The sequence below is a fragment of the Wickerhamomyces ciferrii genome, contig 00020 (genome assembly GCF_000313485.1).
Source record: "Wickerhamomyces ciferrii WGS project CAIF00000000 data, strain NRRL Y-1031 F-60-10, contig 00020, whole genome shotgun sequence".
Lineage (NCBI taxonomy): Eukaryota > Fungi > Ascomycota > Saccharomycetes > Phaffomycetales > Wickerhamomycetaceae > Hansenula > Hansenula ciferrii.
Window position 1 is genome coordinate 82,858 of NW_011887720.1, and position 17,970 is coordinate 100,827.

The 17,970-nt window shown below is 29.9% G+C and overlaps 10 protein-coding genes across 10 annotated transcripts; 5 read left to right on the forward strand and 5 right to left on the reverse strand.

The window, feature by feature from the left end:
• Window positions 1–261: 261 nt before the first annotated feature.
• On the forward strand, window positions 262–2,931 carry BN7_970 (Histone acetyltransferase MYST4; the record flags this gene model as incomplete). Its single annotated transcript, XM_011278378.1, has 1 exon — window positions 262–2,931. The coding sequence occupies one exon, from the start codon at window positions 262–264 to the stop codon at window positions 2,929–2,931; it is 2,670 nt and encodes an 889-aa protein (XP_011276680.1).
• Window positions 2,932–3,574: 643 nt separating this feature from the next.
• Window positions 3,575–4,789, forward strand: BN7_971 (uncharacterized protein; the record flags this gene model as incomplete). The annotated part of the gene is made up of 1 exon (XM_011278379.1): window positions 3,575–4,789. One exon carries the CDS (start codon window positions 3,575–3,577, stop codon window positions 4,787–4,789), a length of 1,215 nt encoding a protein of 404 aa, XP_011276681.1.
• Window positions 4,790–5,247: 458 nt separating this feature from the next.
• Window positions 5,248–6,494, forward strand: PEX13 (peroxin PEX13; the record flags this gene model as incomplete). Its single annotated transcript, XM_011278380.1, has 2 exons — window positions 5,248–5,305; window positions 5,365–6,494. 2 exons carry the CDS (start codon window positions 5,248–5,250, stop codon window positions 6,492–6,494), a joined length of 1,188 nt encoding a protein of 395 aa, XP_011276682.1.
• A 125-nt stretch (window positions 6,495–6,619) lies between these two features.
• BN7_973 (E3 SUMO-protein ligase) lies at window positions 6,620–7,519 on the reverse strand (the record flags this gene model as incomplete). Its single annotated transcript, XM_011278381.1, has 1 exon — window positions 6,620–7,519. One exon carries the CDS (start codon window positions 7,517–7,519, stop codon window positions 6,620–6,622), a length of 900 nt encoding a protein of 299 aa, XP_011276683.1.
• Window positions 7,520–7,954: 435 nt separating this feature from the next.
• MAL7 (glycoside hydrolase family 13 protein) lies at window positions 7,955–9,688 on the reverse strand (the record flags this gene model as incomplete). The annotated part of the gene is made up of 1 exon (XM_011278382.1): window positions 7,955–9,688. The coding sequence occupies one exon, from the start codon at window positions 9,686–9,688 to the stop codon at window positions 7,955–7,957; it is 1,734 nt and encodes a 577-aa protein (XP_011276684.1).
• A 494-nt stretch (window positions 9,689–10,182) lies between these two features.
• Window positions 10,183–11,148, reverse strand: BN7_975 (Calcium-binding mitochondrial carrier protein; the record flags this gene model as incomplete). The annotated part of the gene is made up of 1 exon (XM_011278383.1): window positions 10,183–11,148. The coding sequence occupies one exon, from the start codon at window positions 11,146–11,148 to the stop codon at window positions 10,183–10,185; it is 966 nt and encodes a 321-aa protein (XP_011276685.1).
• A 1,334-nt stretch (window positions 11,149–12,482) lies between these two features.
• Window positions 12,483–13,544, forward strand: PPH21 (phosphoprotein phosphatase 2A catalytic subunit PPH21; the record flags this gene model as incomplete). The annotated part of the gene is made up of 1 exon (XM_011278384.1): window positions 12,483–13,544. The coding sequence occupies one exon, from the start codon at window positions 12,483–12,485 to the stop codon at window positions 13,542–13,544; it is 1,062 nt and encodes a 353-aa protein (XP_011276686.1).
• Window positions 13,545–13,761: 217 nt separating this feature from the next.
• Window positions 13,762–14,310, reverse strand: BN7_977 (2-oxo-4-hydroxy-4-carboxy-5-ureidoimidazoline decarboxylase; the record flags this gene model as incomplete). The annotated part of the gene is made up of 1 exon (XM_011278385.1): window positions 13,762–14,310. The coding sequence occupies one exon, from the start codon at window positions 14,308–14,310 to the stop codon at window positions 13,762–13,764; it is 549 nt and encodes a 182-aa protein (XP_011276687.1).
• Window positions 14,311–15,037: 727 nt separating this feature from the next.
• Window positions 15,038–15,634, forward strand: RDI1 (Rdi1p; the record flags this gene model as incomplete). The annotated part of the gene is made up of 1 exon (XM_011278386.1): window positions 15,038–15,634. The coding sequence occupies one exon, from the start codon at window positions 15,038–15,040 to the stop codon at window positions 15,632–15,634; it is 597 nt and encodes a 198-aa protein (XP_011276688.1).
• Window positions 15,635–15,825: 191 nt separating this feature from the next.
• Window positions 15,826–17,808, reverse strand: RBS1 (Rbs1p; the record flags this gene model as incomplete). Its single annotated transcript, XM_011278387.1, has 2 exons — window positions 15,826–17,646; window positions 17,755–17,808. 2 exons carry the CDS (start codon window positions 17,806–17,808, stop codon window positions 15,826–15,828), a joined length of 1,875 nt encoding a protein of 624 aa, XP_011276689.1.
• Between the last annotated feature and the right edge of the window lie 162 nt (window positions 17,809–17,970).

A 17,970-nucleotide genomic window follows, 5' to 3' on the forward strand; every position in this document is an offset into this window, starting at 1 on the left:
TCATAATAAGAACAAGACGCGCGGTATCTCCACGAAATTTAATATTGATAATATAGAGAAAGTTGGTATATTATTTTAAAGAAGGTAGTTTAAGGAGGATTAAGCCATTAGTTGTGCTAGTTTATTGAAGAAAAGTTGTTTTCCAGGTTGGTTTTCTACTTTTATTGAATTCATAAAGTTATCTATTATTACATCAAGGACATTCTAATATCAAATTAATAATAATCTTTTAGGATTTTAAACTAATGATCTATATAATTCATGTCAAGTCAACTCAATAACAACATAGATCTTGACTCAGATCAACAGAAGGATCATGAACAAAATGGTTCTATAATACCCAATGATACAAATTCAATTTCCACCATACAAAATAATACATCAAATCAAATAAACGAATCAACTCCAGATACTCAATCATCATCATCACCATCATCATCGTCATCACAGTCTTCACAGGCAAAGAAAAGTTTTAGAGATAGATTACTGAAGAGTCTGATAATACCTGATAATAAAGATTATGATGAACTTCATGAAAGAGCAATGTCATTAGATCCGATAAATGGTGAAAATACTCCAAGAAGTTTAAGAAAACGAGAAATTGTTACTCATTATTTTGAAAATGAAGGTAGAAGATCAAGAAGTCGGACTCCTGATGTTACAAGTACACCAAATGGCGGTAATGGTAATGGTAATGGTCATCATCATGGTCATAGTCATTTAATTTCATCACCTGTACCTGAAAAACCAAAATTAGTATCAAATAATCCAAATGTTCAATTCAATAGAACAAATTCTAAATTTAATATAAGGATTAAATATCCTCAATATAAATTATTTCAATTTAGAGAACCTTCACCATTAGGTAAAGATGAATTTTTAGAAATTTCTGATCATGAATTAGATGATTTTAATGTTAGTGATGAAGATCAAGATTTAGAAGACTATGAATCAGAAGATGAATTACCTTATAGAGGTGCATTATCAAAAGGAGAATCACAAAATAATAAAACATTACCAACAAGGAAAGATCGATTATTATTTAAAAGATTATTGAAAAAATCTGAACCTGATAGGATAAGAAATAATAGTTTAATTATTAATCAAGATTTTATTAAAAATGATCATGATTATGATTTGAATGAATATCAACAAGGTTCCAAAATAAAATATATTCATTTTAGAGATTTTGAAATTAAAACTTGGTATACAGCACCATATCCTGAAGAATATAGTAAGAATAAAGTTTTATACATTTGTGAACATTGTCTCAAATATATGAGTTCAAAATATATTTTACATCGTCATAAATTAAAATGTGATGTTTTCCATCCACCGGGAAATGAGATTTATAGATTTAAAGAAAATTCAATTTTTGAAATTGATGGAAGGAAAAATGTTATTTATTGTCAAAATTTATGTCTTTTAGCAAAATTATTTTTAAATTCAAAAACTTTATATTATGATGTTGAACCTTTTATGTTTTATGTCCTTACTGAACAAGATCCAATTACAAAACATCATCATTTTGTTGGTTATTTTTCTAAAGAAAAATTAAATTCTACAAATTATAATTTAAGTTGTATTTTAACATTACCAATTTATCAAAGAAAGGGATATGGTAGTTTATTAATGGATTTTTCATATTTATTATCCAAAAGAGAATTTAAATCAGGTACCCCTGAAAAACCATTATCAGATCTAGGTCTTTTAAGTTATAGAAATTTTTGGAAAGTTAAAATTGCATACACATTGAAAGAAATTTATTCAAATTTATTTTTAAATGAAAAGAAAAATGAATTAAAAATTTCTATAACACAATTATCAAATATGACGGGTATGATGACTTCAGATGTTATAGTTGGATTGGAACAAATCGAAGGTTTATTAAGAGATCCTATAACTGGAAAATATGCAATACAAATTAATCTGGAATTAGTCGATAAAGTCATTGCCAAATGGGAAGCTAAAGGTTATGTTAAATTAAATTCTGATGTATTACTTTGGAAACCTGTTATTTTCGGTCCATCATGTGGTATTAATCAAGTTGGATCTTCAGTTGATACTGCAGTCGCTAAGATAGAGAATGAATTAGATGAAGATATAAAAATCCCAGATCCTTTAAAAGATAATATATCGATATTGGCAAATTTTCTTAAAGATGATTTAAATGATCCAAGACCAATTGAAGCTCAAACTTTTCAAGAAATTGGTGATACTTTTAAACCAAAAGATGAAGATATTGATGAAGATGAAGATGAAGATGACCCATTAAGAAATTCTTTATTTTCAAGAGAAAAATATGAAATTTGTGTTCCAGGTATGGATTTAAATAAAAAAATCAAACCAATTCATAAAAAGAAAGTTATTATAGCTGATGATGAAGAAGATGATGAAAAGAAAATTGTTATTAAGCCATCAACTACAAATGGAACTGTTATTAGCACTACAAGTCATGGAGATGAAGAAGCTAGAAATTCACTTAGATCATCACTGGATGCTATTTATAAACGTATGTCATTTGGATATAAGAGTTCAGGTGATGATAGTTCAAGTGGTAGTGGAAGCTCAAGTGATTACAGTGGTGATAGTGAAGATGGTGAAGATGAGGAAGATGAAGATGAAGCAAAAGTTTTAAATAATGGATACGATAATGAAAATGATAAAGATGTTCATAGTGATGACATTGAAGATCTTGAAGATGAAGATGAAGATGAAGATTCAGATGATGTGGTGTTACTGAAAAGAGAAGTTATGAGTGATGGGAGATATAAAGATGTTTCATCAGATGGAGATTTGAGTGAAGGTGATACAACTTTCCAAAATGCAGTTGATTTGAAAAATCAAGGATTTAGACATAGTAGAAGAATTCAATCAAAGAATCTGTCACAATTACAAAATAGGAGAAATTTAAGAAGAATAAACAATTAAGTTTTTATGTATTATATAATGAAAATGAACATGAATTCAACCAGATTATAATACTATAACGTTCGTAGAGTACAGAAAATATAGGTTATATAATATCGAAGTCTAGACCCCAAGTTCCCTTATTCGTGATGATGATTTGATCTAATTTGTTTGTTTCCCCTTTGGTGTTTAATTTTAACTCCTTTCGGAAGGTCTGATGGCTATTAAGAGGAGCTACCGTCGCCAGGAACAAACGGAGCGCAGGAGTCTTTGTAGATCAAGAGCATATTCGAAAGACAGTGAGGGATGAAGGGTTTCCTGAATACGCTTGAATACTATCTTGTTTTTCTCTTTAGTATCTGTCTTTACTTATCGAAGCATCGCAGTATCGCAGTGTCTGATTGTGTATGTTTGAAGATTTGAGGAGCTTTTTTTAGAGCGTACGCGTCACGAACTTGTCTGAGAAAAAGCGCGTCAAATTTTTTGTGGATAGACAAAGAAAAATATTCAGAATCCAGAATTAATTTACAAGAAATATAAAGGATTTAAAAGAACTCTGAAAGTCAAGAAATCACTGCAACAACATAAGGTATCCAAGTGATTAAAGCACTTAACATTCCACGTCCTTACACAACTTATAGAGAGAAAGATTATAGAGAGAAGGATGGATAATCAATCAATCATGTCCCAAGGGTTTGAAGAGAAAGAGAATCATCATCAACATCCAAATTTCCATCTTGTAGATGCTGGAAGAACTGATGGATTGAAAAACACTTCATTAAACGTGTTGAACTCTAAGAAATCACATAAAACACAAATTCAAAAACAATTCCAACAGTTTAATCAACAAAGACAATCTGTTAGACCTCCTCCTCATCAACAAACTTATCATCAGGGTCCTTACCAACAATATAATCAACCTCAACAGCAACAAACACAGTATGGAAACGGTCCTTATGCTCAACAACAATATTTCAATTCTATGCCGCCTCCTTCAATTAGAGGTGTTCCACCTCCAGGTGCCAGATCTAATCAATCTCTTAATTCAATAGCATCTTCAAATTATGGCTCTTCAAATCATATTCCTTCAATGCTACCACAAGGTGAATGGTATTCTTCAAGTGCTAGAGTATCACCAAACAAATCTCCCTCATTAAGATTAAGTTCATTATCTTCAAATACTCAATTTCAACCAATACAATCAGATTTCAAGAATACATCACCTGTATTGAGTCAAAGTGGATGGGAAACACCATTTCACGAGGAAAAACTAAAAGAATTAGAGGATGCAAATGAAAAATTATCAAGAGAAAATGAAGAATTAAGAAGAATGAATGAAGCTAAATATCGTGTTGTTAATCAAGAGAATGATCAATTACAATCAAATTTGGATTCTGTACAATTAGAATTACATAAATTAAAATTAGAGCATAATAGTGTCAAAGAAACTCACAAGATGGAATTGAAAAAATTAAGAGAAAAAAATTGTAAACTAGAAAATGATTTAGATAATTTAACAAATTTAGCTGAAAAATCAAATGAAACTACACCAAATGGTTCACCAAGAACCACAATATCTAAAAATTCAGATTTAGATTCATCATCAAGTCCAAATTTAATGCAGTCATTACCAGAAACCAGTAAAACTTTACAACAAGCTCAATCAAATATAGAGAATAATGATTTAATTCAAGATCTTATGGAAACTATAAAATATCTTAAAGCAGATAATAATATCTTGTTAAATCAATATGAACAGCTCACGAATCAAGTTATCAAAGATAAGAAATTAATCAATAGATTATCAAACGTTTCAAGATATCAAACCAAAATACGGAAAGGTTTTAACATCTTGGAAAATGTTGATACTTTTATATAGACATTCAATCAACATCAAAAACGGTGGGTAATTTATAGATTTAATTTCAAAAGGACATTAATAAACGATTTCATGGGTGATTTAAGTAATTCGAGTAATTGATATCGAAAACTAAAAGCACTTAATTAGTAGAACAATCATATCTTTAATTGGTTATTATGGTGTGTCCCGCTAACCAGAAGGAAATCAGTGGTGTCTGGATGCTGACGTTTCCGATTGTTCAAAATGAGAAATAACTTGATAAATACAATTTGAAATCTGGAGAAGTTTGTTAATTTGAATGTTAACATAAACTATTTGGACTATATATTGGGACCTTCATTTAGTACTTACTTTGAAATCCTTATCAAGAAGTTCAAAGCAAAAAAAAATACTTCACTGTTCTGTTTGAAAGACTTAAATCATCTCAATCATTATTACTCGGTGGAAGTGGTATAAGTAAAAGCATTACAGAATCAATGTCGTCAGCTCCAAGACCCAAACCATGGGAAGCAAGTGCTGGCACTTCAGCAGCTGGTGAGTGTCAAACGACAAGAGAGACTATTCAATCTCGTATACTAACATTTTTAATTTAGTGGCGTCTGGTCAATCTAATGAACTTCCTCAATCATCAACAACCTCGGCTTCAACAAATACATCAACAAGTTCAGAACCTTCAATACCTGAAAGACCAACTTCATTGACAAGCTCGATGACATCAACATCTCCATACTCTTATGGTGATTCTTATGGACTTGGAAGTGGTATGGGTGGATATGGTTCAAGTTATAGTGGATTAGGTGGTATGGGAGGATATGGTTCATATGGTGGGTTAGGCGGTATGGGTGGTCTAGGGAGTTATGGATCAAGATATGGTGGTATGGGATCAATGTATGGTGGTGGATATGGTGGATATGGAGGATATGGTGGTGGATATGGAGGATATGGATCAGGTGGGATGTATGGACAAAATCCTGGTGCTAATGGTCCTGGTGGATTTGCTGAAAGTACTCAAGCAACTTTCCAACTGATTGAAAGTATAATAGGTGCATTTGGTGGATTTGCACAGATGTTAGAAGCTACATATATGGCGACTCATAGTTCCTTTTTCACAATGATTTCAGTTGCAGAACAATTTGGACATTTAAAAAATGCACTTGGTTCATTCTTGGGGATTTTTGCATTAATCAAATATGCTAAAAAGCTATTGGCCAAAATAACAGGAAGACAGTTAAATATCAAGATAGATGCTAATGAATTTCAAAAATTTGAAGCTAAAAAAATTTCAAACTCAGATCCAAATAAATCAACAAAGAGAATAAGTTTTAAACCTTTATTAATCTTTTTAGTAATGGCTATAGGTACACCATGGGCATTGAAAAAATTGATAACACATTTGGCAAGTCAAAAAAACCTACCGTTACCAGGAGGTTATCCAAATGGCCCAGGAGGTCAATTAAATGGTCAAACACCAACTGATTTATCATCAATTGAATTTGGTAGAGCTCTATATAATTTCGTACCAGAAAATAAAGATGTTGAATTAGAAATGAAAGATGGTGACTTGGTTGCAATTTTATCCAAGACAGATCCTATGGGTAAACCAAGTCAATGGTGGAGAGTAAGGTCAAGAAATGGGAAGACTGGTTATATACCTTCAAATTATATAGAAATCATCAAAAGAAAACAAACAGATCAACAAAACAAACAAATCGAATCAGCATGAAACAAATTTAGATTATAAATTTTTAATGTACATATGAAATCTCTTTCATTTTTATTATATACTAGGTTACAAATTGTATATGTAACAAATTTTTATTGTCATAATCATCATCATTTATTTTAATCCTAATCTATAACTAAAGGATCATCTTGAGTTCCTTTATGTGAAGAAGTTCCATTAATTTTATCATTGAACAATTCATCTAAGCTGTCATAAGCAAGACCATCTTTATCATCTTCATCTTCATCATCATTCATTTCAACAATTTTTATAACATTTTTATGTCTTTTACTTCTTCTTACTTGAGAGCTTATTGGCTCATCATCTGAATCTTCTTCATCCTCATCCTCATGATCGTTATTGTTATCATTATTATTACCTGATCTCCTTCTTCTAGTTCTTCTTGATTTTTTTAAATTTTCAGATTCAGATTCAGATTCTATATCTAAAACTTCAACTACTTTTTCAGATTCAAAAGGTGTTTTTTCTTTGACTAGCTTAACCATCATACTTTCATCAATTTCAATACTTTCAACATCACTGGGTACATTTTTCAATAAGGTAATCATAAAATCATCAGCTATGAGTTCATTTTGTAAAAACTTAACATTACAAATTGGACATCGAAGTTCTTTACCAAAATCTTTCCTTTTCCCTGTTAATTTCCTTGCATGTAACGTTACATTTTTCCCATTTAATTTCAATTGGAATAATGCATCTGAATTTGAATTTGTTTGATCATCTTTAATTTCTTGAACAATTTTCTTAGCTTCATACCTTGTTGGTCTTTCATTGAATTCAACTTTATCCTTTTCATAATATGATGGTGGAATACTATTGATTTCACAAAAACTTGATAAATCAAAACAACTAATATGTGTACATCTTGTTGATTTAACACCTTTGTTTATACGTTGTCTTGAAATTATATCAAGACATGAAATCACTGTATTAACAACTTGTATATCATCATCTTGATGAGCTTTTTTGGGCTCGGTCTTGACTCCATTTGATTTGGGAGGCATTTATATTATTGATGTGTAGAGTTTGGATATGAGCATTAATAGAGGTGATCAATGGACACCGGATTGTTTGTATTGGTTTGGTTTATTAATCCCTTTGAATTTTTGTTGAAATAATGGTATGAAATATGAGGCTCTGATTTTTCTAAAGATGCTATTTTTTTCAAAGAGAGTAAGCTCAAAAAGGGAACAGAGTACTACTCTTAATCAATTGAATAGGAGATGATGTGCCTGGAGGTCTTTGTTGATATTTTTAGGTCCTAAACTGTGAAGTACTTGTAGCTGAAAATTAAAGTAAGCGATAGCTCAATTCGCGGAGATTTCTATGTACAACAAAATTTGACTCATATAAACTTTACAATTCGATTAGGATAATCAATGGTTTGTGTATTTATTTCATAGGGAAGGATGATAATAAGTCGACGAGCTTTAAGTTGCTCAATCAATCAAGTAAACTCTACCTTCATAAGGAGTTAAAGTATCTTCCTTGACATCTTTAACATTAGAATTGATCAATTTCAAATTACCATCAACCAACTGTTTAAATGGGACCTCTTTATCAGAAAAATTTAAAACAATATAAGCTCTTTGATCATCTGAAGATTTGATATAAGTGAATAATTTATCAATTTCATAATCCAAGATTTCAAAATCACCATGAATGAATAAATTTTTATATAATTGTCTAACTTTAATAGCATTTTGATAAAAAGAAAACACTGAATTTGGATCACCTGTTTGTGCTTTAACATTTATGTCTTTATAGTTATCATTAACACGGGTCCATGGTGTACCAGTTGAAAACCCACCATTAATAGAATCATCCCATTGAACTGGAGATCTTGCATGATCTCTAGCGACTAAGTTAATAACATCTAATAAGTTTTCATCAGCTTCTGGATCATTTGGATTGAGTTTCTTATGTTCAGCCCAATAATTAATAGTATTGATATCTTTGTATTCTTCAATATCCCATGATCTTGGTAAATTGGTCATACCAATTTCTTGACCTTGATAGATGTATAAAGTACCAGTTAAAGTAGTTTGTAATAATGCTAACAATTTAGCTGATTTAGACCACAATTGACTATTTGAGGTGTTACCAAATCTTGTAACAGCACGAGGTTGATCATGATTTTCGATAAAGACTGTTGACCAAGCATCTGTGCCTTTAATAAAATCACTTTGAGATGCAACGGCATTTTTGAAATCTTTTAATGTGAATCCTTTATATTTGAATCTATCTTCTCTATTTGAACCAAGATGAACAACATCAAATAAGAACAACATATTCATTTCCTTTTCGGCAGCTGAGACATATTCTATTGCTTCTTGTTTTGAACAATTACCAACTTCACCCACTGTTAAGGCATCATACTTTGAAGTGATTTCACTAAACATTTCTTTATGGAATTCATGAATACGTGGTCCATTATTTGTAAATTGACTTGATGGTTGATAATATTGATCAGGATAAACAATTGGTGCATCTTCAAATGTTTTACCATCTTTACCATAAATTTTAGAATATTTACCAGCAGTATCAATTCTAAATCCATCAATACCCTTTTTAAACCAAAATTCTAAAGCTGATTTATATATAGCATTTCTTGTTTCTTCATTTTCCCAATTTAAATCAGGTTGAGTCTTTGCAAAGAAACATAAATAATATTCATCTGTTTTTTCATCATAATTCCATGTTGAACCTGAAAAATATGATAACCAATTTGTTGGTGGTTGTCTATTCCCATTAGAATCATAACGTGGTTTCCTCCAAATGTACCAATCTCTCTTGGGGTTATCTAATGATGATTTTGATTCTTTAAACCATGAATGTTCAGATGAAGTATGATTAACAACTAAATCTAAAATCAGTTTCATATCTCTTTTATGAATTTCATCAATCAATTGATTCATATCATCCATTGTACCATATTTTTCATAAATGGCTTCATAATTTGAAATATCATAACCCATATCATCTTGTGGAGAATCATAATGAGGTGATAACCAAACAACTGAAACCCCTAAGGATTTGATATGATCTAAACTTTTAATAATACCTGGAATATCACCAAACCCATCACCATTGGAATCTCTGAATGAAGCTGGCCATATTTGATAAATTGTGGAGTCTTTCCACCATGGATATGTTGTGGTTGTGGTTGTCATTGTCACTGGTTTTGATTGTGTATTATGAGATGAATTAAATTAGCTTGCAATGTAAACCAGGAGTCTCTGATCAATTTATAGAGTAATCAAGACCAGGATCGTCAGTATATATCTTTGCGAGAAACCTTGAGCTTGTACATCAACAGATCTTCACCAAGGTAATGTTCAACTTTTGAGCGGTTAACCTCCAGATCCAGTAAGAACTAATAAAGAAATCAAACAAGCACCAATTCAGCCCAAGCGCTTCATGGGACATTCATTTTATTGTAGAGTCACCCCTGTACCCTGGAACCTGTCTTCCAATTGATGTCTTGATATCCAATGGTTTCAATCTGGGGTTTGTTTGTTTAGATCAAGTTTAGGCGAGATTAACAGCGAAAATTTCAACTTATATGAAATCTGTAATATTAGTAAAATCCAACTTCTACAATTAATTTCACTATTTTTTCTTTATTAAACATAAATAAATACATAAATAAATGTAAATCTTTATTCTATGCCACCACTTTCATCAAATATTCATAAGTTGAGAAAAACAATGTACTAGTGAAAAAAGATCTTAAGATAGATGCACTTACACCTCTATAAATATTACCTCTAAGGAACAATGTATCTATAGTTTTATAATCTTTATTAACTATTGTAGAAATTAAAGATTTTTGTTCTAAACTTTTTAAAGTATCAAATGGGAAAATTGCAATCCAACATAATGCACCACTAAGACCACCTGATAATGCAATTGAAATCCAACTATTTGAGAAATTATCAATTATAGAATTTGTTTCATGCTTTTGTTCTTTAGTTAAGAATGAATTTAAAATTAATTTAATTGATTCATATGATGTAAAATAAATAGCTGCACCGAAAGTATCTCTTAAAAATTGAAATTTATAACCTGTATATAATCCCATAATCCCATTCTTATTAATGATTTGTCTTAATGCTTCCAAATTACCAATCTTGGATTTATTCTCCAAGAATGAAATTTGTGAAAATAATTTAACAAATTCAAAAGGACATGCCCATAAACTTGTTATAAAACCTGCACAATAACCAGAAACAAATGAACTTGGTAAATTATTACCCAAGACTCTTAATACTGGATTGAAATTATCACCTGATCCCAAAGATAATTTAGATGTATAAGGTTTAACCATGGAAAAAACTGAAACGTTTAAAGATCTTGATATTGCAATTGTGAAAATTGGTGATGATATACCACGGAATAAACCTCTTAAACCTTCATTCTTCACAGTGTTCAAAAAAGCACCAGTTATATTCTTAAAACCATGAGTTTGCATACGTGATTTAATTGAATCTAATGGATATCCACCAGCAACTGAACCTAAAGATGCAGTATATGCTAATAATGTTGGTTTCCAAGGTTGTAAAAATGGTGATAATTTAATTAGTGCTGAATGTTCAGTTGAATTTGATGCTATAGGTGGTGGTGATGACATGATTATGATCTTATTTGGTAAGCTGTTTGAATTATATGGAAATCATCTCAAAATATATCAATCTGTGATATGTTGATCTATTATCTATGAAATTGTTGACGTATAAAATGTTTTGTGCTTGCTTAAATTTTACGACTCTCGAAAATTTCCATATTTGGATATTTTTGACTATATTTTATACCAGTGGTTAAATTTTCTGATTTATATGTCAAACAATATTAATTAGTTGTAATGTATGTGATGATGTTGTTACTGTTGATTTGCAGTCTTTAAGACCTTGGTTATAAGTTGACACAATTATTGGCATGTGTATTTCGCTCATATCAGCTATATCTTCTTTAATACCCACTGTGACTCTGAGACATTATACTATAATGATAATATTTTTGAGATGTTAATTAATACAGACGTATTTCTATGATTAAAGATAAGCTGAAGGCTTCCAAGCATCTTCTTATTCTCTCAATATTCAGTATGTATCAGCTTATAACCAGCTTTCCAATTCAATTGATTAACGTTTCTAAAATTACACTAAACTCGCTTAACTATTATCACTAAATTTACAAAACAACCATGAATTCCACCACCTTAACCACTACAAATCTACATGAAAATTACACCATTCGAAACCTCAAATTCTCAAGAGTAACAATATCACAATCAACAACTAATTAACCTTTCTAAAACTACTTAAATCCCACTTAAAACTCATCTCCCCATAGTTAACAACAAGGGTGTCACCCGACCGCGAAAAATCCCCTTCAACGCAAAAAAAGCGACGAAATCCAAAAAGCCAAAACCACAACAAAGCTTGAAACGACAACCAATTCAAATCTCAATTACCCAAATTAAACTTAGTGTTTCTTTTACAAAAGTGTATCATTTGAACTTGTTCCATTGAGTGAATACTGATTGGTGCTTTTCCCTGGTTAACTACTCAAATATTTAAAGGAATTTTCAATTTTTTTTTTTGCCTTTGCCTTTGGAAAGAAAATTAATATCCCATACCATAATTTTGAGAATTATTAATTTACTTTAATCAATTATATACAACAACAAAATATTATTATTTGGAATTGGTGATCCACAATTTCATTGAAATAAACAAGAACAAAAAGAATAAGGATCAAAAATAATCATTTTTTTGATATATAAAGAAATCAAAAAGCATTTCAAATCAAGAATTTTTTGAAAGTTTTAGCATTTAATCATAAATACAACAAATTATACTCATTTATAACAAAAGTTTGAAAACAACTTTTTTCATCACACTCACAAACAAGAATAGAAATTATAGAAATCAATACTTCAAATAATCATACAATTAGGCCAAAATGGATTTAGATACAGATGTTCAAATGGAAGATGCTGTAGAATTAGATACAAGTCTTGAAGAAGAAGAAGTTAATTCAACAGGAGATTATTCATTCAATCAACCTTTCCAAACAAAAGAAGGTCCACCTCCTGAATTATCATCACAAAATATAAATCAATTAGATGAATGGATTGAACATTTAAGTAAATGTCAACCTTTATCTGAAGAAAATGTTAGAAGATTATGTAAAATGGCTATTGATGTTTTACAATTTGAGGAAAATGTTCAACCTGTTAATGTTCCTGTAACAATTTGTGGTGATGTTCATGGTCAATTTCATGATTTAATGGAATTATTTAAAATTGGTGGTCCATGTCCTGATACAAATTATTTATTTATGGGTGATTATGTTGATAGAGGTTATTATTCTGTTGAAACTGTAAGTTATTTGGTTGCAATGAAGGTTAGATATCCAAATAGAATCACTATATTAAGAGGGAATCATGAATCAAGACAAATTACTCAAGTTTATGGGTTTTATGATGAATGTTTAAGAAAATATGGTTCTGCAAATGTTTGGAAATTATTTACAGATTTATTTGATTATTTCCCAATTACTGCATTAGTTGATAATAAAATTTTTTGTTTACATGGTGGTCTTTCACCATTAATTGAAACTATAGATCAAGTTCGTGAATTGAATAGAATTCAAGAAGTTCCACATGAAGGTCCAATGTGTGATTTATTATGGTCAGATCCTGATGATAGAGGTGGATGGGGTATTAGTCCAAGAGGTGCTGGTTTCACTTTTGGTCAAGATATTAGTGAACAATTCAATCATACTAATGGATTATCATTAATTGCAAGAGCTCATCAATTGGTTATGGAAGGTTATTCATGGTCTCATCAAGAATCTGTTGTTACTATATTTTCAGCACCAAATTATTGTTATAGATGTGGTAATCAAGCTGCAATTATGGAAGTTGATGAACAACATTCAAGACAATTTTTACAATATGATCCAAGTGTAAGGCCAGGTGAACCAACAGTTACAAGAAAAACTCCAGATTATTTCTTGTGATTTGATTGGCATTTGAGACAGAAAACGAAAACTTTTATGATTAGCGACGTTATGTAAAATTAATGTGTGATTCAGTTTCTTTATATTTTTATTTTTTTATACAATTTGATCATCTCATTTTATCATTATAATATTTCAATTACATCTTTTTTTTTGTAACAATTTTGTTTGCTTTTAATATACATGTTTGATTTTGATTTATACTGTACACTTAATATCATATTTTTGCAGATAATTTTTTATAACGATCAATAGCAATATCACACATTGCATTTAAAGCATCAATAACTTCTTGTTTATAATCATTTCTTTCAATTCTTGAATTGAATAACTCAATGACTTGATCTTTTGATCTTCCATTAACAAATAATACAAATTTTAAACCAGGATATTGAGATTCATAATCTTCATTTAATTTAATAAATTTTGAAATTATTTCATCATTTGATTGTAATGAAGCTTGTTCTTTACTTGAATGTTCACTAAGTTTAACCGTTTTGGGGACACCTAATCTTGGATGACATGAAATTATATCATGAACTCTATAATCTGTTTGGATTTCTTTTAAATCACGATCATTTACTAGTTTTAAAAAAGCATCTCTTGAAGTTTGAATGAAATCTAAATATGATGTGAATGGAGTTGATAGATAAGGTCTCAAGTATTGAATTAAAGTATTTGATTCTTCGAAAAGATGGATTAATACTTGATCTTGTTCTTGTTGTGGTAATCCAGGGAGTGTAGCGATATCTGGTAATTGATACATTTGTGACTTATGACTATTTATCCAACTATATATTGAGTTTTTTAGGAAACGTTTGAATTGATATACTTTTTCAAGTCTTTATATCTTCGGCTTGCACCGAGACATAATTAAACTGATAAGGCTGGAACACAACAGACAACAAATGGAAGCTGCCAGTCTATTCTGAGTGAAAGCAAAATAATCAATTCAACACACCAATCTCACCACTCTAAGCTAAAAACCCTTGAACAAGACCTGTACCCACTAATATTCTTCAAGTTATTATTCTCCATACTTAATAGTGACACTGAATAAAATTGACAGAATGATTACAAAGCAATTACATCATCAAAATCAAAATAAAAAAACATTCCGATTCGAATCTGAAAACCAAAATTGAATCAAAATTGAAACATTTCAATGCAGACGTTTTATAAAGGAATTGAATCAATCTTCAGGAATTCTCTAGAAAAAAATAAATTCTTAGAACACATTCGGCTGACTCAGTGACTCAGTACAATAGAACATTCCTGTCAATTGATATTTTTAGATCGTACCTACATCTATATTCAATTCTTAAAAAATTCAAATTGTTGTTGATTTGGAACTCTTTTTATTAAGGCACATAAGTACTTTTCAGGTTTTTGACTTTTAAATTAATAATAAAACATACGCGTCATATTGAATAAGCACTCAATCTAATCATACATATATATATACAAATCAAACACCCATAATACAATTCAATATGTCTAAACAAGAAGGTGATGATTTAATTCCAGAAGTTGAAAGTGGTTATATTCCATCTGCTAAAAAAACTGTTGATGAATATGCAAAATTAGATGCAGAAGATGAATCTTTACAAAAATGGAAAAAATCATTAGGTTTATTAGGTGGTGAACCTTTACCAGTTGATCCAAATGATGATAGAAGAGTTGTTATTTTAGAAATGTCATTATTAATTGATGGTGAATCACCAATTGTTGTTGATTTAACCAAAAATGATATATTAGAAAATTTAACAAAAAATTATTTTAAAATTAAAGAAAAATCAATATATAAATTAAAAATTAAATTTAAAGTTCAACATGAAATTGTTACAGGTATAAAATATTTACAAGCTATAAAAAAAGCAGGTATAAGAGTTGATAAAGTTGAAGATCCTTTAGGTTCTTATGCTCCAAATACAAAAGATAAACCATTTTATGAAGTTATTTTACCTGAAACTGAAGCCCCAAGTGGTTTATTAGCAAGAGGTTCATATTCTGCTCAATCTAAATTTATTGATGATGATAAAGTTACTCATTTAAGTTTAAATTGGGGGGTTGATATTGTAAAAAAATGATTATACATATACCATACACCTATATATAAGAAGAGACAGAAGTTGAAAGATGAAAGATATGATATAGATGGCTAATTAAAGAAAAGTTTTTGTATACCATACGTTATTAATATCTACAAATTTATATTTAATTGATGAATAACATTTTTGATTTGTAATTCTATATAAATTATTAACCTATAAATCAAACATTATTCTTCAGTTTTAGGAGTTTCAGATTTTTCATCATCAATTCGTAATTTATCAATTAAATCTTGTGAAATTTCTTCCTCTTCTTGTTCTTCTTCATCATTATTATCTTCATCATTTTCCTTATTTAAATTCACATCACGATTATTTTGTTGATATTGATTATTATTTTGTTGATTATTTTGATATCCTTTATTATAACCTTGTTGATAATATCCAGAATTATTATAATTATTATAATTTGAATAATTTCGTTTATAATTTGAATTATATCCACCTCTACCTTTTCTAAAACCTTGACCTTGACCATGATGATTATGATGTGATTGATATTGTTGTGGACTTGATTGAGCATAATAATATTGATTTGATAAATCATTAACATTACCATTTGATGATGTACTTGTAGTACCAGCACTGTTTGAAAATCCTTGTGGATATCCAGCAGTTTGTGATGGTATCACATTTCCAGGATAAGAAATTGGATAATAATATGATGAATTTGGTGATGAGATTGGATAATGTTGAGATGTAGTAGTAGTATTTGATTGTGGTGTTGGATATCCATATGATGGGAATTGTTGTATTGGTATAGATTGATATGGTTGATGATTTGTTAATATTGGGGAATGTATATGTGTTTGATATGATTGTGGTATTATTCTTGGGATATCAGGACTTGTGGTATTGTTATTATTAATTTTGGATTCATCTTCTCCATCATCATCTTCATCTTCTTCATCTTCATCAGCTTGAAAAATACGTTCTCTTGCCTTTTGATATATTGATTCTCTTGAAGCTCTTTCAGATTCTAATTTAATTGGATCTTCATTTTCTTTAGAATTTAATCTATCTGAAGCGGTTGTTGTTGATTTATCATCTTTTTTTCCCAAAGTTTCATCTTTTTCATTTACATCATCATCTTTACGTCTCATTAATTTGAATTCCTTCTTACCAACATCATTTGGTGTACTTATATTCGATATTGGAGATTTGATTGAATCATTATTTGGATTTATACTTGAACCAACACTAGTTGGTTGTGTGAAAGGAGGTTGATGTTGATGTTGTTGATGTTGTTGAATTGGGGAATAACCAGGCGGAGGAGGTCCTTGAGATAAATCTCGTGGTAAACCATGTGGTAAACCTTGAGGCAGACCTTGTGGTAAACCTTGTGGAAGATAACCAAATGGAGGACCACCAGGAATAGAACCTGGAACAATACCTGGAGGTGGAGGAGGTGGATGAGAACCACCACCAGTAGCTGAATAACCTTGATGATGTTGTAAATGAGCAGCATGGAATTGAGGATGTAAATTTTGTAAAGGAATTGAAAAATCATAAGGAATTGAAGATAATGATCTTATTGGATTAATTTCCACACCAAAATTCTTAAAAACTAAAATTGAAGTACCATCATTATGAAGACTATGACCTAAATTATAATATTCAGCAGTTTGATGAGTTAATAATCTATAATATGAATTCATTGGTCTTAATAGATATGAATCAGTATTTGAGGAAATGAATTGAATTAAATCTTGTTCTAAAGTTAATATAAACATTCGATCTTTTGCACTATAAAGTGCATTTTTCAAAGCTTGAGTTAATTGTTGTTGTTGTTGTTGTTGTTGTTGTTGTTGTGGTCTTTGTTGATGTTGATTTGGTGAATAATTTGATTTTATAGGTTTAGCATTATTATTATTGTTATTTATTTGATTCAATTGAGGATTTTGTGGTAATGAAGAAACTTCAGGAATTTGAGGAACTTGACCGGTTGAAGGTTGTTCATTTTCAGGTTGATTTTGAACTTTATCTTCAGTCTTTTGTTATTCAACAGTTAGTAAAACATTGATTTTTTTGGAAATAAACTAATTTTCTGGTATAACTCACCATAATAAATGATATTCTTAGTTAATTGGGAGTTTAACAACAGACTTTTTGGGCAAAGCCTTGATTGAACCCTCAAAAAGCTGATTTTTCATTTGAAAAAAGTGTGTTGATTGAAAACAAACAATAAAGAAATTCGCGAAACCAAAGTCACGTTTTCAGTCACATGACAGAATTTTGATGGCAAAAATTCAAAATTCGCGAAATTTTGGTGATATTTATGTCAATTTTGAACAAACGATTGCAAATTGCAAAAA